General features: G+C 49.4%; 1 protein-coding gene across 1 annotated transcript in view; it reads left to right on the top strand.

Moving 5' to 3' along the window:
- Positions 1-21,648, top strand: part of LOC140492446 (voltage-gated potassium channel subunit beta-2-like) — a 73,690-nt gene that overhangs the window by 25,685 nt on the left and 26,357 nt on the right. The window contains exons 8-11 of the mRNA XM_072591336.1: positions 1,597-1,683; positions 5,172-5,210; positions 11,405-11,490; positions 19,659-19,779. Of these exons, the coding sequence (XP_072447437.1) occupies positions 1,597-1,683; positions 5,172-5,210; positions 11,405-11,490; positions 19,659-19,779 (333 nt within the window). The remainder of the gene's footprint in view (positions 1-1,596; positions 1,684-5,171; positions 5,211-11,404; positions 11,491-19,658; positions 19,780-21,648) is intronic.

Raw genomic sequence — 21,648 nt, 5'->3', positions numbered from 1 at the left:
GAATACAATACTGTTTTTTTCTAGCCTGCCTTTATACCTTATAACCCTCCAATCCAGGCAGCATCCTCTCTAAACACTCCTCATCCTTCCTGTAATGTAGTGACCAGCATTGCACACTATACTCTGAAGTGTGGCTTGTAAAACTGCAACATGACATCCTGACTCTTGTTCTCAATTCCCCAATCAATAAAGACAAGCATGTCTGACACTGTATTTACGACCCTATCTTCTTGTGTGGCCACCTTCAGGGAGCTATGGCCTTGAACCCCAAGATCCCTCTGCCCATCAATGCTGTTCAGGGTCCTGCCACTAACTGTATAATTTTCCTTAACAGTTGATCACCCAAAGTGCAGCACCTCACACTTACCCAGATCAAATTCCATGGGCCATCTCTCTGCCCATGTCCACAGCTGATCTATATCCCACTGTATCCTTTGCCAACCCTCTGCACCATCTCCAACTCCACCGATCTTTGTGTCATCTGCAAAACCTACTAACCCACCCATCTATATTTTCATCCAAGTCATTTGTGTACATCACAAAGAGCAGAGGTCCCCAGTACGGTTCCCTGCGGGACACCACTAGTCATGGGCCTCCAGCCAGATAAACACCTTTCCACCCTCGGCCTTCTATGGGTAAGCCGATTCTGAATCCATGTGACCAAGTCATGGTGGATCCTATGCATCTTCTGGATGGGCCAACCATGAGCTACCCTGTCGAAAGCCTCACTAAAATCCACATAGACAACATCCACTGCTCTACCCTCATCAATCACCTTCATCACAACCTCGAAAAATTCAATCAAGTTAGTAAGACATGACCTACCCCGCACAAAGCCACGCTGACTGACCCTAATTAGGGCATGCTTTTCCAAATGCGTGTAAATCCCATCCTTTAGAATTCTCTCCAATAGCTTTCCAACCACCAATGTGAGACTCATTGGTCTATACTTTTCTGGATTATCCCATTTCCCTACTTGAACAGAAGAGCAACATCAGCTACTCTCCAACTGATCAAGGTCCCATTGTCCAGGACCTGACATTAACCTGACAGGACTCTCTCTCTCACACATACACTCTCACACTCTCTCTCTCTCGCTCTCTCTCTCTCTCTCACACACACACTCTCTCTCACACTCACACACACTCTCTCTCACACTCACACACACTCTCTCTCTCACTCTCACATCCACACTCTCTTTCTCTCTCACACACACACACACACACACTCTCACACACACACACTCTCTTTCTCTCTCACACACACACACACTCTCACAGACACACACTCTCTTTCTCTCTCACACACACACTCTCACAGACACACACTCTCTTTCTCTCTCTCACACACACACTCTTTCTCTCACACACACACACTCTCTCACACACACACACTCTCTCACACACACACACACACTCTTTCTCTCTCTCACACACACACTCTTTCTCTCACTCACACACACACACACAGATCGGAGTGGATCATTCCCTGTTATCCTCTGTTTGTACTGTGATGAATACTGAGTAAACTCTCGGGTGTGCTCTGTTAATCTATTCTCTGTGTTTATCTTATTCAATGATGTATTCTTATGTTCAGGACTCAGGGGTTCACTTGACCGGTTACAGCTTGAATATGTCGACATTGTCTTTGTGAACAGGCCTGATGTGACTGTTCCATCAGAGGGTATGTACAGACATATTAGCTCCCCCCCTTATAGACTGAGAGAATGGAGGCTCCCTCCCACCCTAGCACTGAACTACTCCATCTGTGTGTCTGTCTAAATGCATCTGAGTGTGTGTGTGTGAGTGTGAGTATTTGATTGTGCGTGTGTGTATATATACATATATATCTGAGTGTGTGTGTGTATGCATATGTGCGTATGTATGTGTGTGTAAACGTGTGAGTGTATGTTTGTGAGAGTGTGTGTGTGTATGTGTATGTGAGTGTGAGATACAGTGAATGTGTATATCTGTGTGTGTCTGAGTGTGTGTGTGTATGTGTATGTGTGAGGGTGAGAGTGAGTGTGTATATTGTGTGTGTGAGACAGTGAGTGTGTGTGTATATGCATATGTGTGCATATGTGTATATATTTGTGAGAGAGTGAGTGTGTATGTGTTTGTGTACATGTGTGAGTAAGTATGTGCATATGTGTATGTGTGTGTGCCTGAGTGTGTCTGTATGTGTATGTGTGTGTGTCTGAGTGTGTGTATGTGTATGTGTATATCGTGTGTGTCTGAGTGTGCGCGTATGTGTATAGGTGTATGTGTGAGAGAGTGTGTATATGCACGAGTGAAGCAGCTTGTTGTAGAGCCCACTGGGAACAGTCAATTCTCGATTTGATGATGTGTAATGAGGCAGACTTGAACAGGGAGCTTAAGGTGATGGAACCCCTCAGTGGCAGTGGCTGTAAAAGATTCACCCTGCAATCTCAGAAGGAGAAGCTGGAATCAGATGTGATGGTATTACAATTGAATAAAGGTTTTCTAATCATGCGTTCATGGGAATGTGGGCATCGCTGGCTGGGCCCAGCATTTATTACCCAATCCATAAGTTGCCCCTTGAGAAGGTAGTAGTGAGCTGCCTTCCTGAACCACTGCAGTCCGTGTGCAGACCCTGTGACACTGAAGAAACAGTGGCGTCAGGATGGTGAGGGGCTTGGAGGGGAACTTGAAGGTGGTGATGTTCCTATGTATCTGCTGCCCTTGTCCTTCTCAAAAGAAGTGGTCATGAGTTTGGAATGTGCTGTCTGAGGATCTTTGGGGCATTTCTCCAGGGCATCTTGTTGGTATTATACGCTGCTGCTACTGAGCGTCGGTGGGGAGGGAATGGATGATTGTGAATGCGGTGCCAATCAAGGGGGCTGCTTTGTCCTGGATGGTATCGAGCTTCTTGAGTGTTGTGGGAGCTGCCCCCACCCAGGGCAAGTGGGGAGTATTCCCTCACCCTCCTGACCTGTGCCTTGTAGATGGTGGACAGACTTTGGGGAGTCAGGAGGGGAGTTACTCGCTGCAGGATTCCCAGCCTCTGACCTGCTCTTGGAGCCACAAGGTAGCCTGACCTCAATAGTTAGTAAGATTTGAGAGTCGATTATTAAGGATAGTTCGTAAAGATAGGTTGGCTTTGTCAAGGGGAGGTCATGTCGGACAGACCTTTGTTATCTAGTCCATTGAGTATAGAAGTTGTGACTAGGGGACTTAGTGTCAAGGTGAGAGGTGAAAGATTTAAAAGTGACATGGCAGGGGGAGGAGGGGTGGGGAAGGTGGGCAACGTTTTGACGCAGAGTGGTTCATGGGTGGAATGAACCTCCAGAGGAAGTGGTAGACGCAGGTAGAGTTACAACATTTAAAAGATATTTGGACAGGTATATTTGAATAAGTGTGTATTACAGGGAGGTGGGCCAAATGCTGGCAAATGGAACTCGTCTAGTTTGGGAAACTTGGTTGGTATGGACGAGTTGGGGGTCTGTTTCTGTGCTGTATGTCTCCGGGACTCTAAATCTATCAGAATTCATTGGGGAGGTAGCGAGAAAGTTAGACAAAGCAGATCCAGTGATCAGATGGCATTTGGTATATTGTGAGCGGTTTTGGGCTCTGTATTTCAGGAAGGATGTGTTGACATTGGTGTGGGTCCAGATAAGGTTTACAACAATGATCCCAGGGATGATGTGCTTGTCACATTGAGGTGTGGTTGAGGAGTCTGGGTCTGTACTCGACGGAGTTGAGAAGGATGAGGGGGGACTTCGTTGAAACTTCTAGAATACTGAGAGGCCCAGATGCAGTTGACATGGAGATGCTGTTTCAGGAGTAGAAGAGACTAGGCCCGGAGGGCACAGCCTCAGAGTGAAGGGATGATCCTTTAGAAATGAAATGAGGAGGAATTTCTTCAGCCAGACCTGTGGAATCTGTTGCTGAAGAAGACTGTGGAGGCCAAGTCATTGAGTGTATTTAAGACAGAGATTGATAGGTTTTGATTAGTGAGGGGGTCAAGGGTTACAGGGAAAAGGCAGCAGGATGGGGTTGAAAAACCTGTCAGCCATGATCAAATGGTGGAACAGATTCGATGGGCCAAATGGCCTAAATCTGCTCCCCTGACTTATGGAGTTGTGATGCTCATCTGTGAGCATGTGTACATGATCGGATGATGTGTAAAGGGAATGAGCTGCCAGAGGATGTGGTGGAGGCTGGTACAATTACAACATTTAAAAGGCATCTGGAGGGGTATATGAATAGGAAGGGTTTGGAGGGATGTGGGCCAAGTGATGGCAAATGGGACTTCGTCAAATTAGGATATTTGGTCAGCATGGATAAGTTGGATCGAAGGGTCTGTTTCCGTGTGCGCACGTGCATGTGTGCGCGTATGTGTGTGTATGTGTGTGTGTATGTGTGTGTCTGCGTGCACATTTGTGTGTGTGCTTGCGTGTGTGTGTATGTGTGCACGTGTGCATGTGTGTGTGTGTGTGTGTGTGTGTGCATGCTCTTGTGTGTGTGGGTGTGTGTACGTATGCGTGTGTGCCTGTGCGCGCACGTGTGTGTGTGTGTGCATGTGCGCATGCGCGTGTGTGCGCGCACGTGTGTGTGTATGTGCGCGCGTGTGTGTGTGTGTGTTTGAGGCATGTCCATATATACATGTGTGCATTGAGCAGAAGGACATATCTGCAAGCATGTGTGTCCGGGTCTGTGAGACACCCTTGATAAATTCATTAAACCTCGAGACGACAGCTCAGATTTCCAGCCTCAACTTCCAGTAAGGATCTTAAGCTTGGAACTCAGTAACTGGAGAGTGTCCAGCCACAGTGAGTTATACAGCCACTGAACCACAGTTGACTCTGAGACCACAAATGTACAAATGTCTATTTTTCCCACACTCACATCTTGTTCCACTTAAGCCTTCTGCAAGTGTTTGCATTGTTGTAGGTTTAATGAGTTTTGAATTTCTAGCGTCCTCCCCACTCCAGATCTCCTTAACTTTATATAAATCTGAGGAGGTTACACAACACTCCATTATTCCTCTTACCAAAGCACCCGACCTCAAAGTGAATGATACTGAAAGTAATGAACCATTTCCACACCCATTCTGCATGTTTATTGCCTCACAGTTCTCCGTTATGCATGGAGTTCCATGTTGTTCTGACGTTATCCATTAATTCTCTAAAACCTGCTTTCTGTTGACAGGTCATTACAGCCCACGTTTGAGGGTTTTCTTTGTGGAAGGTATCTGTCACCAGATGAAGAGTTTCACTTTAACGAGAGCAAAAGGCTGGAGATACTGCAAATCTGAAATTAAAACAGGAAGTGCTCGTGAAATTCAGCAGGGCCATGTTATTGTTTCGGATCCCACGAGATCTTCATCAGAACTTAAAGGGGTTGGAAAGTGCTAGCTTTTCTGCTGTTGACAGAAAGGGAACAGCAAGTACGTCAGCTGGCGAGACTGCCCAAAATCAAATACAAGATTGCAAATCGTGGTAAAGAAGTGATAGAGATAGAACATAGAAACATAGAAAAATACAGCACAGTACAGGCCCTTCGGCCCTCGATGTTGCACCGACTGAAGCCTACCTAACCTACACTAGCCCAATAACCTCCATATGTCTATCCAATGCCCGCTTGAATGACCATAAAGAGGGACATTCCACCATTGATACTGGCAGGGCATTCCATGAACTCACAACCCGCTGAGTAAAGAATCTACCCCTAACATCTGTCCTATACCTACCACCCCTTAATTTAAAGCTGTGTCCCCTAGTAAAAGCTGACTCCATACGCGAAAAAGGTTCTCATGGTCAACCCTATCTAACCCCCTAATCATCTTGTACACCTCTATCAAGTCACCCCTAAACCTTCTTTTCTCCAATGAAAACAACCCCAAGTGCCTCAGCCTTTCCTCATAGGATCTTCCTACCATACCAGGCAACATCCTGGTAAACCTCTTCTGCACCCGTTCCAGTGCCTCCACATCCTTCCTATAGTATGGCGACCAAAACTGCACACAATACTCCAGATGCGGCCGCACCAGAGTCTTATACAACTGCAACATGACCTCAGGACTCCGGAACTCAATTCCTCTACCAATAAAGCCCAGTACACCATATGCCTTCTTCACTGCACTATTTACCGGGGTGGCAACTTTCAGAGATCTGTGTACATGGACACCAAGATCCCTCTGCTCATCCACACTACCAAGTAGCCTACCATTAGCCCAGTAACCCATCTTCTTGTTACTCCTACCAAAGTGAATGACTTCACACTTAGCTACATTGAACTCCATTTGCCACCTTTCTGCCCAGCTCTGCTACTTATCTATATCCCACTGTAACCTGCCACATCCTTCTTCACTGTCAACAACTCCACCAACTTTCGTATCATCCGCAAACTTGCTCATCCAACCTTCAAGCCCCTCCTCCAGGTCATTTATAAAAATGACAAACAGCAATGGTCCCAAAACAGATCCTTGTGGAACACCGCTAGTAACTGCACTCCAAGATGAACCTATACCATCAACTACTACCCTCTGTCTCCTTCCAGCCAGCCAATTCCTAATCCAAACCTCTAATGCACCCTCAATGCCATACCTCCGTCGTTTTTGCATTAGCCTGCCATGGGGTACCTTATCGAACGCCTTGCTAAAATCCATATACACCACATCTACTGCTTTACCCTCGTCCACTTCCTTGGTCACCTTCTCAAAGAATTCAATAAGGTTTGTGAGGCACGACCTGCCCTTCACAAAACCATGCTGACTATCCTTGATCACATTGTTCCTATCCAGATGTTCATAAATCCTATCCCTTACAATTCTCTCCAAGACTTTGCCCACAACAGAAGTGAGACTCACTGGCCTATAGTTACTTGGGCTATCCCTGCTCCCCTTCTTGAACGAGGCGACCACATTCGCTATCCTCCAGTCTTCTGGCACTATTCCCGTAGACAACGATGACATAAAAATCAAGGCTAATGGCTCCGCTATCTCCTCCCTAGCTTCCCAGAGGATCCTAGGATAAATGCCATCAGGCCCAGGGGACTTATCTATTTTCATCCTTTCCAGTATTCCCCAGACCTCTTCCCTACGTACCTCGAGGCCATCCATTCTAATCACTTGTGACTCAATATTCACATCAGCAACAGTGTCCTGTTCCTGAGTGAATACTGACGAAAAGTATTGATTTAGATTCTCTCCAATCTCCTCCGCCTCCACACACAACTTCCCACTACTATCCTCGACTGGACCGATACCTACCCTAGTCATCCTTTTATTCCTGACATACCTATAGAAAGCCTTAGGGTTTTCCCTAATCCTACCAACTAAGGACTTTTCATGTCCCCTTCTCGCTGCTCTTAGCTCTCTCTTTAGATCCTTCCAGGCTACCTTATAACTCTCAATCGCCCCAACTGAACCTTCACGCCTCATCTTTACATAGGCCGCCCTCTTCCCTTTCACAAGGGATTCCAATTCCTTGTTAAACCACGGCTCCCTCACACGACCCTTTACTCCCTGCCTGACTGGTACATACTTATCAAGGACACCCATTAGATGTCAAATAGGTGTTAATTTTAGGAGTGAAAAGGTGCAAATCATGGTAAAGAAATGATAGAGGTGTAAAACAGGTGTTAACTTTAGGAGTGAAAAGGTGCAAATAGTAGTAAAGAAATGATAGAGTTGTAAAATAGGTGTTAAGGTTTGGAGTGAAAAGGTCAAATAGTGGTTAAGAGATGATATAGATGTAAGATAGATGTTAAGGTTAGAAGTGAAAAGGTGCAAATAGTAGTAAAGAAGTGATAGAGATGTAAGATAGATGTTAAGAATAGGAGTGTAAAAGAAAATATTGGTCTACTCTGACAACACATACCCGGGGAATAGGGGGGTGATGTAGTAGCCACCTCAGAGCATGATCTCTGACCTCCATTTTGATGACATCATTTCCCAGCACCTTTCAGTTCTGATGAGTCTGACTGGATTCGAAACATTCACTCTGTTTCTCTCTGTACGAGACCTGTCGAGTTTCTCCAGAGTTCTCTGTGTTTGTAGCCCATTATTGTTGGTCATGAGAGAGAGGAGCATCTAGCAGGGGGATTGGCGAGAGTAGTTTTGATCTGCTCGCTTGCTTCTCCCCACTACCACATGAGGCATAAAACAGCCAAATATCGGCAATGGTGTTACTGAAGCAGACTTAACCAGAGAGAAACTTCAGAGTGCTCCATTGAAGAGGGACCTGGGTATCCTCATACATGACACAAGATAATGCATGGCTTAGAAAGGGTGGACGCTGGGAATTTGTTTCTGCCAAGTGGGGTTACTAGAACCCACCATGGGCACAGCCTTAGAATTAGAGGGGGTCAATTTAGAAAGGAAACGAGGAGCCATTTCTTCAGCCAGAGAGTGGTGGGCCTGTGGAATTCACTGCCACCAAGCGCAGTGGAAGCCGGGACGTTAAATGTCTTCAAGGCAGAGATTGATCAATTCTTGACCTCACAAGGAATTAAGGGCTACGGGGACAGTTTGGGTAAGTGGGGTTGAAACGCCCATCGGCCATGACTAAATGGCGGACTGGACTCGACGGGCCGAATGGCCTCACTTCCACTCCTACGTCTTATGGTCTTATGAATGAACCATAGAAAGCTGGTTTAGGAGGAAGGCAAATGGAACTTTGGTATTTATTGCTGAAGGAATAGAGATGGAGGGAAGTCAGTGATGTTGCAACGGTACAAGGGCATCTGGATCTGGGTTCAGTTTTGACCTCCTTAATTCAGCAACGATATAGTTGTCTTGTAGAGGAGGTTTTCGCTAGCCTGATTCCAGAGATGAGAGGTTTGACTTATGAAAACCAGTTTAGACCGAAACTCTGGAGTTTGGGGAGTGCGAGGAGATGTGATTGAGGGATATAAGACATGAAAGGGGATTGAGAGAGCATCCTTGCTCATACATGGCAATCTAGAACGAGAAGGGGCGGCAGATTTCAATCCAGGTGAGGCGAACGTACTTGCTTACTCCTCTCAATGACATGAATCCGTGGAATTCGCTATCCCAGGGTGCATGGATGCTGGGACATGGAATACATTTCAAGAAAACATGGTCAGATTTGTAACTGGTAACGGGCTATCAGGAACAGGGAGGGAAGTGGAGTTGAGGTGAAGATGAGATTAACCATGATTGTATGAAATGGCGAGGCAGGCTCAAGGGGCTGGATGGCCTCCTCGTTCCTATCATTCGGCTCGCTCTCCTGAAGGAGTCCCGACACCAGGATGAGGTGGATGAAAGGTCTGATGTATAGAAACTAGAAACACGAGCAAGATGAATGCTGGATCCTCTCTCTCAACGCTGCATTCCCATAACCCTCAATGCCTTTAAGGTCAAAGCATGTGTGTCGGTTTTGGCATCAGGGTCATCTTCGTCCCCACCCCGGGTTAGTTCATCAGGGGCTGGGTTTTTAACAAACCACCATATAGCCTCAAGCGACTCCCCACTGTCTGCACCTCTGACGGGGGGAGCCTCGGCCCTTCTATTACCCGACCAGCGATGTCCCTCCCAGCACAGAGGTCAAAGGTCGGTCGCAACATTGTGGAGGAGACCTGAGGGGCCAAATGGCCTCCTTTCTAGAGTGCGTGTGGGCCAGGACAGGTAAGGAGGGCAGATTCCTTTCCTTAAAAGATATTTGGGAACTGGGTGGATCTCTCCATTGCTGTGGTTCCTGTCACTGGGACTAGAACCAAATGCGACAGGTTTTTGTTTATTATTTGAAGCTGTTATGGTGGGTTTTGAATCTCTGCCCTCGTGGGCCAATGGATTAATTGATGAGTAACACTGATTATACCACCACCTCCTGCTATGTGACCGAGGGGATAGGCCTCAGATGTCTCACCTTGACATCCATCTCATTCTAAAGCAATTCGACTGAGGGTTAGACTCTACGACAGTAGCTGAGGGCCTCGAAGCACATTATAGTCAAAAAAAATATCAGCACGCTTGCTGAGGAGAGACGACCAGGAGGGATACCGTAAATAAGGTGACATTTCATACAGTGATACGGGATACGCAGGGTGGCCATTCAGCCCATCCTGAGTTGTGCTGGTGTTTAACACTGCACACTGTTCCCCTCCCCTCGGCCTCCCCTCAGCCTTCAGACATATCGTTAAAACATGCAAACATAGGAGTTAGGGAAAGGCCATTCGGCCCCTCGGGTGTATGTAGACTCAGCCCCATTTTGTTGCCTATCCACGCACCCCAGCATCACCACCAAGTGACCTCTGACTCCCTCGCTGACCAAAAATCGAACATCAGACTTAGAAATATTCAAGGAGCAAGCGCTCGCTGTGGACTGGGGAAGAGAGTGCCGCAGACAGAGACGCTCAGAGGAAGAAATGAAATCCCTCCTCATCTCCATCTGAAACGAGAGAAGGGAAATATCCATCCTGTCCCTTTGAGCTCATTCCCTTTTGGAGAAGTTGAGGCTGCTTGCCTCTCCCTGTGGGTTCGAACAGCAACACCACTCTCTGGAAGAAGCTATTCCACCTGAAGTTTTCGGTCTTGGAGGAACTCTGTTCTCTTTATGGTCACTGCTGTGGGATTGGGAATTCTCCCCCTGTCAAGCTCAGTCGGTGCAGGGATTGGGATTGGGAATTCTCCTTCTGTCATCCACAGTCAGTGCAGGGGATTGGGATTGGGAATTCTCCCCCTGTGCCGACCACAGACGGTGCAGGAATTAGGATTCGGAATTATCCCCTGTCAACCAAAGTCAGTGCAGGGATTGGGATTGGGAATTTTCCCTGTGTCGACCACAGTTGTGCAGGGATTGGGATTGGGAATTACCCCCCCCTGTCAACCACAGTCAGTGCAGGGGTTGGGATTGGGAATTCTCCCCCTGTCGACCACAGTCAGTGCAGGGATTGGGATTGGGAATTCTCCCCCTGTCGACCACAGTCAGTGCAGGGATTGGGATTGGGAATTCCCCCTCCTTCGACCACAGTCAGTGCAGGGATTGGGATTGGGAATTACCCCCCCCTGTCAACCACAGTCAGTGCAGGGGTTGGGATTGGGAATTCTCCCCCTGTCGACCACAGTCAGTGCAGGGATTGGGATTGGGAATTCTCCCCCTGTCGACCACAGTCAGTGCAGGGATTGGGATTGGGAATTCTCCCCCTGTCGACCACAGTCAGTGCAGGGATTGGGATTGGGAATTCTCCCCCTGTCGACCACAGTCAGTGCAGGGATTGGGATTGGGAATTCTCCCCCTGTCGACCACAGTCAGTGCAGGGATTGGGATTGGGAATTCTCCCCCTGTCTACTAGTTGTGCAGGGATTGGGATTGGGAATTCTCCTCCTGTCGACCACAGTCAGTGCAGGGATGGCAGAGGGTGGTTTGGAGCACTGGAGACATGAGATGCTCACTCTGCAATTTTCCATCTTCCGACAGAGATTGTCCGGGCCATGACATTCCTCATAAACCAGGGGAAGACAATGTACTGGGGAACATCCCGATGGACCTCAGTGGAGATCACGGTGAGGATCTGGATGAACAGGAAACCCACAGCGTTCCCTGATCAAAGATTCATGCAGGTGGCTTTTGCAAAGGGACAAGATAGGACGAGCGTAAACTGCATTTCTGTAGAGCCTTTAGTGGTGACCAAACACGCTAAGCTGAGTGAAGTAGGGCTAAATTTGACACTGAGCCACTTGAGCAGATACCGGTGACCACTGACCAAGAGCTGGGTCACCCAGCTCAGTTTTAAGCTGCATCATATTGGAGAGAGAGGAGGAGAGCAGGTCACTGGGAAAGACAGAACAAGGAGGAGAGATTTAGGGAGGGAATTCCCCAAAATATGACCGTCAGAGGTGGAACGAACAAGGGAGTCAGGGATTCAATGAGAGGTCAGAATTGGAGGAATACACAGAACATAGAAAAAAATAGTGGCGAATGGAGTTACAGAGATAGGGAGGGGGTGTAGGGGCTGGAGGGGGTTACAGAGATAGGGAGGGGGTGTAGGGGCTGGAGGGGGTTACAGAGATAGGGAGGGGTGTAGGGGCTGGAGGGGGTTACAGAGATAGGGAGGGGTGTAGGGGCTGGAGGGGGTTACAGAGATAGGGAGGGGGTGTAGGGGCTGGAGGGGGTTACAGAGATAGGGAGGGGGTGTAGGGGCTGGAGGGGGTTACAGAGATAGGGAGGGGGTGTAGGGGCTGGAGGGGGGTTACAGAGATAGGGAGGGGGTGTAGGGGCTGGAGGAGGGTTACAGAGATAGGGAGGGGGTGTAGGGGGTTACAGAGATAGGGAGGGGGTGTAGTGGCTGGAGGGGGTTACAGAGATAGGGAAGGGGTGTAGGGGCTGGAGGGGGTTACAGAGATAGGGAGGGGTGTAGGGGCTGGAGGGGGTTACAGAGATAGGGAGGGGTGTAGGGGCTGGAGGGGTTTACAGAGATAGGGAGGAGGTGTAGTGGCTGGAGGGGGTTACAGAGATAGGGAGGGGGTGTAGGGGCTGGAGGGGGTTACAGAGATAGGGAGGGGGTGTAGGGGCTGGAGGGGGTTACAGAAATGGGGAGGGGGTGTAGGGGCTGGAGGGGGTTACAGAGATAGGGAAGGATGTAGGGGCTGGAGGGGGTTACACAGATAGGGAGGGGTGTAGGGGCTGGAGGGGGTTACAGAGATAGGGAGGGGTGTAAGGGTTGGAGGAGGTTACAGAGATAGGGAGGGGGTGTAGGGGGTGGAGGGAGTTACAGAGATAGGGAGGGGGTGTAGGGGCTGGAGGGGGTTACAGAGATAGGGAGGGGGTGTAGGGGCTGGAGGAGGTTACAGAGATAGGGAGGGGGTGTAGGGGCTGGAGGGGGTTACAGAGATAGGGAGGGGGTGTAGGGGCTGGAGGGGGTTACAGAGATAGGGAGGGGTGTAGGGGCTGGAGGGAGTTACAGAGATAGGGAGGGGGTGTAGGGGCTGGAGGGGGTTACAGAGATAGGGAGGAGTGTAGGGACTGGAGGGGGTTACAGAGATAGGGAGGGGTGTAGGGCCTGGAGGGGGTTACAGAGATAGGGAGGGGGTGTAGGGGCTGGAGGAGGTTACAGAGATAGGGAGTGGGTGTAGGGGCTGGAGGGGGTTACAGAGATAGGGAGGGGGTGTAGGGGCTGGACGGGGTTACAGAGATAGGGAGGGGTGTAGGGGCTGGAGGGAGTTACAGAGATAGGGAGGGGGTGTAGGGGCTGGAGGGGGTTACAGAGATAGGGAGGAGTGTAGGGACTGGAGGGGGTTACAGAGATAGGGAGGGGTGTAGGGCCTGGAGGGGGTTACAGAGATAGGGAGGAGTGTAGGGACTGGAGGGGGTTACAGAGATAGGGAAGGGGTGTAGGGGCTGGAGGGGGCTACAGAGATAGGGAGGGGGTGTAGGGGCTAGATGAGGTTACAGAGATAGGGAGGGGGTGTAGGGGCTGGAGGAGGTTACAGAGATAGGGAGGGGGTGTAGGGGCTAGATGAGGTTACAGAGATAGGGAGGGGGTGTAGGGGCTGGAGGAGGTTACAGAGATAGGGAGGGGGTGTAGGGGCTGGAGGGGGTTACAGAGATAGGGAGGGGGTTTAGGGGCCGGAGGGGGTTACAGAGATAGGGAGGGGGGTAGGGTCTGGAGGGGGTTACAGAGATAGGGAGGGGGTGTAGGGGCTGGAGGGGGTTACAGAGATAGGGAGGGGGTGTAGGGGCTGGAGGGGGTTACAGAGATAGGGAGGGGGTGTAGGGGCTGGAGGGGGTTACAGAGATAGGGAGGGGGTGTAGGGGCTGGAGGGGGTTACAGAGATAGGGAGGGGTGTAGGGGCTGGAGGGGTTTACAGAGATAGGGAGGGGGTGTAGGGGGTTACAGAGATAGGGAGGGGGTGTAGGGGCTGGAGGGGGTTACAGAGATAGGGAGGGAGTGTAGGGGCTGGAGGGGGTTACAGAGATAGGGAGGGGTGTAGGGGCTGGAGGGGGGTTACAGAGATAGGGAGGGGGTGTAGGGGCTGGAGGGGGGTTACAGAGATAGGGAGGGGGTGTAGGGGGTTACAGAGATAGGGAGGGGGTGTAGTGGCTGGAGGGGGTTACAGAGATAGGGAGGGGGTGTAGGGGCTGGAGGGGTTTACAGAGATAGGGAGGGGTGTAGGGGCTGGAGGGGTTGACAGAGATAGGGAGGGGGTGTAGTGGCTGGAGGGGGTTACAGAGATAGGGAGGGGGTGTAGGGGGTTACAGAGATAGGGAGGGGGTGTAGGGGCTGGAGGGGGTTACAGAGATAGGGAGGGGGTGTAGGGGGTTACAGAGATAGGGAGGTGGTGTAGGGGCTGGAGGGGGTTACAGAGATAGGGAGGGGGTGTAGGGGGTTACAGAGATAGGGAGGGGGTGTAGGGGCTGGAGGAGGTTACAGAGATAGGGAGGGGGTGTAGGGAGCTGGAGGGGGTTACAGAGATAGGGAGGGGGTGTAGGGGCTGGAGGGGGTTACAGAAATGGGGAGGGGGTGTAGGGGCTGGAGGGGGTTACAGAGATAGGGAGGGGTGTAGGGGCTGGAGGGGGTTACAGAGATAGGGAGGGGTGTAGGGGCTGGAGGGGGCTACAGAGATAGGGAGGGAGTGTAGGGGCTAGATGAGGTTACAGAGATAGGGAGGAGGTGTAGGGGCTGGAGGAGGTTACAGAGATAGGGAGGGGGTGTCGGGGCTAGATGAGGTTACAGAGATAGGGAGGGGGTGTAGGGAGCTGGAGGGGGTTACAGAGATAGGGAGGGGGTGTAGGGGCTGGAGGGGAGTACAGAGATAGGGAGGGGGTGTAGGGGCTGGAGGGGGTTACAGAGATAGGGAGGGGGTGTAGGGGCTGGAGGGGGTTACAGAGATAGGGAGGGGGTGTAGGGGGCTGGAGGGGGTTACAAAGATAGGGAGGGGGTGTAGGGGCTGGAGGGGTTACAGAGATAGGGAGGGGGTGTAGGGACTGGAGGAGGTTACAGAGATAGGGAGGGGGTGTAGGGGCTAGATTAGGTTACAGAGATAGGGAGGAGTGTAGGGGCTGGAGGGGGTTACAGAGATAGGGAGGGGTGTAGGGGCTGGAGGGGGTTACAGAGATAGGGAGGGGGTGTAGGGGCTGGAGGGGGTTACAGAGATAGGGAGGGGGTTTAGGGGCCGGAGGGGGTTACAGAGATAGGGAGGGGGTGTAGGAGCTGGAGGGGGTTACAGAGATAGGGAGGGGGTGTAGGGGGCTGGAGGGGGTTACAGAGGTAGGGAGGGGGTGTAGGGTCTGGAGGGGGTTACAGAGATATGGAGGGGTGACGGGGCTGGAGGTGAATGGGAGGATGGAGCAAAGCTGATGTGGAATCGTGAGTGGAACCCTTCGCGGTCAGTGAGAGTAAGTCAGTGCAGGTTACTGGTTCTGAACTTAATCAAAGGCGTGTCTTTTAAAGAGGTGTGTCATGCTGCCGCGCGGGAGCAGTGGAGGATTACAGAATGCACTTCCCAGACAGCTGATGACATCGCTACCATTGATGGGGTTAGAGGCTGACCTCACGGGTGAGAGCCAACACCAAATCATAGACTCGAAGGACCCTCTGCACTGGAATCACTATTGAAGCAGATTGACCTCTCGACTCTCCCTTCCATCCCTCGTCCTTTCACAACTTATTGGTTTTTCAAACATTGGTTGACAGGAGCAGCAGAAGGCCATTCAGCCCCTCCATCTGAGTCTCTCAGCGTCAAGCTGACCGACGGCTTAATGCAGTCCATCAACCTGGAAGCACAAGGGAGTACTTTTGACTCAATCGCTGCTCACAGGCCAGTCGTCCCCAGCCCCTGGAGTCAGTCTGCTGAGTCCTTCTCGCATTCCCTCCCGTTCAAGTATCTCCTTCTCAGATACCGCTGACCAAATCATTCTTTAGTCTGTGAGGATAGTACCCTGAATCCCACACATGCTGTAATTTTCTTGATTCACTCCTTTTAGATTAGATTCCCTACAGTGTGGAAACAGGCCCTTCGGCCCAACAAGTCCACACTGACCCTCCGAAGTGTAACCTACCCAGATCCATTCCCCCTCCCTATATATACACACCCCTAACTAATGCGCCTAAAACTATGGGGCAATTTAGCGTGGCCAATCCACCCTGACCTGCACATCTTTGGACTGTGGGAGGAAACTCACGCAGACTCGGGGGAAGAATGTGCAAACTCCACACAGACAGTCGGCTGAGGCTGGAATCGAACCCAGGTCCCTTGGTGCTGTGAGGCAGCAGTGCTAACCACTGAGCCACCGTGCCACCCTGTTGAAATTTGTCAAACACCTTTGGAAAAACCCAAGTATATCACATCCACCTGTTTCCCCTTGTTGACTCTGTTAGTAACGCCATCAAAACATCCTGGTTTGTCAAAGATGATTTCCCTTTCATCCATCGATGTTGACTCTGCTTCCCCAATCAGGCAATTCGTTCCTAGGTAACCAGTAACCACATCCTTTGAATAGATTCTAATAAGCTCCTCCCTGTCACTGGTGTCAAGCCTGAACAGGTTATTTTGTTCTCGGTTTTCTCTCTCTCACTCTTTTCTAATCATTTCAGACTTTGCAATCTCCAGGAACCATTGCAGAATTAATCAAATTCGGAAAGGTGATTTGTAAAGGTCCCTGGGTCTTGGAATTTGTCAACTTTCAGCCCAATTAATTTCTCCAATTCTACGATGTTCACTGATATTAATTTAGCCCAACACCACATTCTGACTACACCATTGGGTCCGAATTATCTCAGGGAGAATTCTTATGTTCTTTTCTGAAGACAGGCACAAAGTACTTCTTTAGCTTCTCTTTCCTATTCGAGGTTCACCTATCTCTTCCTGCAATGGCTCACACTTGTCTTTCAGCATCTGAGGAGCAGGAAAATCGACGTTTCGGGCAAAAGCTTTTGCCTGAAATATCGATGTTTCCTGCTCCTCGGATGCTGCCTGACCTGCTGTGCTTTTCCAGCACCACTCTAATCTTGTCTCTAATCTCCAGCATCCGCAGTACCTGCCTCTACACTTTGCTAATCCTTTTTCCATTTTTAAATACCAATACAAACTTTTAAAAGCTGCTTTTATTTTTCCAGTTAGTTTACATTCATTTTGGATTCTCTATTTCTTGATAAACTTATTTGTCCTTCTTTGATGGATTCTAAAAGTGTCCCAATCGTTCGGCCTACAGCTATGGATGGCACAGTGGCTCAGTGGTTAGTGCTGCACCAGGGACCAGGTTCAATTCCTGTCTGTGTGGAGTTTGCACGTTCTCCCCTGTGTCTGCGTGGGTTTCCTCCCACAGTCCAAAGATGTGCAGATCAGGAGGATTGGCCGTGCTAAATTGCCCCATAGTGTTGGGTGCATTAGTCAGGGGTAAATATTGGGTAGAGGGGTGGGTCAGTGTGGACTTGTTGGGCCGAAGGGCTTGTTTCCACACTGTAGGGAGTCTAATCTACACTTTTGTTTTTGGCAATTCCTTCATCTCCTGCATATATATTGGTTAATATTCCCCCCTGTAATAGGGTTAGGGTTAAGGTAACCCCAACTCAATTTCCTTTGGGAAAATTTTACCTTCAAGAGATGTAAGTTCTTCGAAAAACATGAATTAACTCTTGAATTACTAGCCATTGTACCTTGTGTTAATCTTTTAAACGTATTTTTCCAATCCATCAGATTCCCATCCCTTGATAATTGCCCCATTTAGATTTAAGACACCGGTTTGAGATTAAATTACACCCTTTTTGTTTTAAATTGAATAGAAAATTCTGTCATACAATGTTCAATATTCCTTCAAGATTCCTGGACAGTAACGTTATTAATGATTCCTCTCTCATTGTACAATACCAGATGAGAAATAACCGATGTCCTAGATGATTCCTCAACATGTCCCTCCAGAAAACTATCTCAATAACTGTCTCAAATACATTCCAAGACTGTCCTACTCCACAGCATTGGTGCTCATTAGATTGACCCAGCAAACATTGAAGGCATTCATGATGCTGCATTCTCCTTGTTAAATGGATCTCTAAGTTAGAACATAGAACATACAACAATACAGCACAGAACAGGCCCTTCGGCCCTCGATGTTGCGCTGACCTGTGAACTATTCTCAGCTCGTCCCCCTACACTATCCCAAAATCATCCATGTGCTTATCCAAGGATTGTTTCAATCTCCCTAATGTGGCTGAGTTGACTACATTAGCAGGTAGGGCATTCCACACCCTTACCACTCTCTGAGTAAAGAACCTGCCTCTGACATCTGTCTTAAATCTATCACCCCTCAGTTTGCTCCCTCGTACACGCTGACATCATCATCCAAGGGAAAAGAGTCTCACTGTCTACCCTATCTAATCCTCTGATCATCTTGTGTGTCCCTATTAAATCCCTTCTTCTCTCCAATGAGAACAGACCCAAGTCTCTCAGCCTTTCCTCATAAGACCTTCCCTCCAGACCAGGCAACATCCTGGTAAATCTCCTCTGCGCCTTTTCCAATGCTTCCACATCCTTCCTGTAATGGGGCGACCTTTCCTGATTTATACTGGGTCCCACAATGCCACTGCTGTTTGGTGCTCTACAAAAAGCCCCTCACACTTTCTTCGCTTCACTAAATATCACGTTCTCTCAAGTGGAAATCTTCTGTCACTAAACCATGACTCCAGCTCCTCTCCCTTTCTGATGATCCCTCCGAAATGATGAATATCCTTTCGTGTTCCGTTCCCAGTCTTGCAGCCACATCTCCTTCTTGACCCTAGACCAGCCTGCATGCCCCCAGGAATCTAAAGCCCTCCCTCCTGCATCATTTTCCCCAGCCCCGTGTTTGATCACACAAACCTCCTGCGTCCGTGCTCATGAACACATGGGGGTCGATCCCGCACCTTACTGCCTGAGGGGCCCTGATTGCCCAGTCTCGTGCCCGAAAATCCACTTCCGGGATTACGATCCCTCTTTCCCCCAGTGTGGGCTGTGACCTCTGGCTCGGCACCCGACCCCTAAGTAACGCCCTGCAGCTGCCCTTTGACCCCGGCGTCAGGGAGACTTGGCGTCGCATCTCTGGGCACAGAAAAACTTATCTGGTCCTCAAACTATTAATCACTGCACTATTACCCGATCCCACAGCCCGTAAGCTGTGCCATTTTGGGTGTTACAGTTGTACATTCCTGGAAAAATGTATCATCTTCACCAGTACCCAAAATGAAAGGTGCTTTAGTGAGTCCGGTAGGCTTGGGGGAGGGGGGGGGGGTTCGGGGAGGACTCCTGTACCCGAGCCAGGCCCGAATCACCTGGTGATCTCAGACTGCCCAGCGCTACCCAGTCCCTAGCCACCTCTCCAGCTCTGCAAGGTAACCAGCCGCGGTTATTAAACACGTCATCCACATCAATCTCAGTCTTACAGAAGACCCAGTGACTCCAGCCCAAGTTCCAAAGCACAGACGTTAAGTCTCCTGTGATTGTCTGGGGTCACAAGGCATGGGATTCAGCCCACACAGCCGAGCTGTCCTGCCATGCCTTCCATTTAGCTTCGGGCTACCTACTCCCTCCAACATGCGCTGCCTTGCCTCCTCTGTGTGGGAAGCCAGGACAATCGAGAGTGTGGAGATTGATGGGGGAGGGGGGAGCGTTTCCGAAATCGTTCACTTGCAGAACCATTGTGACTGTTACAGATCACGGAGCACTGTCACTGACCGTCTCTCGTGCCTCTCTGTCCTCAGGAAGCTTACGCCATTGCCCGTCAGTTTAACCTGATCACTCCATCCTGTGAGCAGGCTCAGTACCATCTCTTCCAGAGAGACAAGGTCGAGGCACACCTTCCTGAGCTCTACCACAAGATCGGTGAGTATTCAAGGCAGCTGGCACACTGCAGGCTCACTACAGTGGCACTGTAAACACACCACAAACACACCGTAAACACACCGCAAACACACCACAAACACACCGTAAACACACCGCAAACACATCGTAAACACACCGTAAACACACCACAAACACACCGCAAACACATCGTAAACACACCGCAACCACACCGCAAACACACCGCAAACACACCGTAAACACACCACAAACACAACACAAACACAACACAAACACACCGTAAACACACCGTAAACACACCGCAAACACATCGTAAACACACCGTAAACACACCACAAACACACCGCAAACACATCGTAAACACACCGCAAACACACCGTAAACACACCACAAACACACCGTAAACACACCGCAAACACACCGTAAACACACCGCAAACACAACACAAACACACCGTAAACACACCGCAAACACACCGCGATCACACCGCAAACACATCACAAACACACCGCAAACACACCGCAACCACACCGCGATCACACCACAAACACACAGCGAACACACCGTAAACACACCGTAAACACACCACAAACACACCATAAACACACCACAAACAAACCGCAAACACACCGCGATCACACCGCAAACACACCACAAACAAACTGCAAACACACCGCAATCACACCGCAAACACATCACAAACACACCGCAAACACACCGCAACCACACCACGATCACACCACAAGTACACCATAAACACACCGCAAACACACCATCAATACACCACAAACACACCGTAAACACACCATCAATACACCACAAACAGACTGTAAACACACCATCAATACACCACAAACACACCACAAACACACCGTAAACACACCGCAAACACACCACAAACACACCGCGAACACACCGTAAACACACCGTAAATACACCGCAAGCACACCACAAACACACCACAAACGCACCGCAAACACACCGCAAACACACTGTAAACACACCGTAAACACACCGCAAACACACCACAAACACACCGTAAACACACCGCAAACACACCACAAACACACCACAAACACACCGCAAACACACCACAAACACACCACAAACACACCGTAAACACACCGCAAACACACCACAAACACACCGTAAACACACCACAAACACACCGCAAACACACCACAAACACACCGCAAACACACCACAAACACACCACAAACACACCGTAAACACACCGTAAACACACCGCAAATACACCGCAAACACACCGTAAACACACCGTAAACACACCAAAACACACCGTAAACACACCGTAAACACACCGTAAACACACCACAAACACACCACAAACACACCGTAAACACACCGTAAACACACCACAAACACACCGCAAACACACCGTAAACACACCGTAAACACACCGCAAACACACCACAAACACACCGCAAACACATCGTAAACACACCGCAAACACACCGTAAACACACCGCAAACACACCACAAACTCACCGTAAACACACCGTAAACACACCACAAACTCACCGTTAACACACTACAAACTCACCGTAAACACACCATCAATACACCACAAACACACTGTAAACACACCACAAACACACCACAAACACACCATAAACTCACCATAAACACACCATCAATACACCACAAACTCACCGTAAACACACCATCAATACACCACAGACACACTGTAAACACACCGTAAACAGGTTGTCAATATTGAATTGAATTGAATTGTCACGTGAACTGAGATACAGTGAAAAGCTTTGTTTTGTGAGCAATACAGACAGGTTACAGAGTTAAGTAACATCGATAAGTAAATAATAGGTAAACAGCGGCCAAAACAAAAACACAGGGACAGGTGAATGTTCA

This window comes from Chiloscyllium punctatum, chromosome 21 (genome assembly GCF_047496795.1).
Source record: "Chiloscyllium punctatum isolate Juve2018m chromosome 21, sChiPun1.3, whole genome shotgun sequence".
Classification (NCBI taxonomy): domain Eukaryota; kingdom Metazoa; phylum Chordata; class Chondrichthyes; order Orectolobiformes; family Hemiscylliidae; genus Chiloscyllium; species Chiloscyllium punctatum.
Note: the sequence above shows the minus strand (reverse complement) of the source record. Positions and strands in the feature narration are given on the sequence as shown.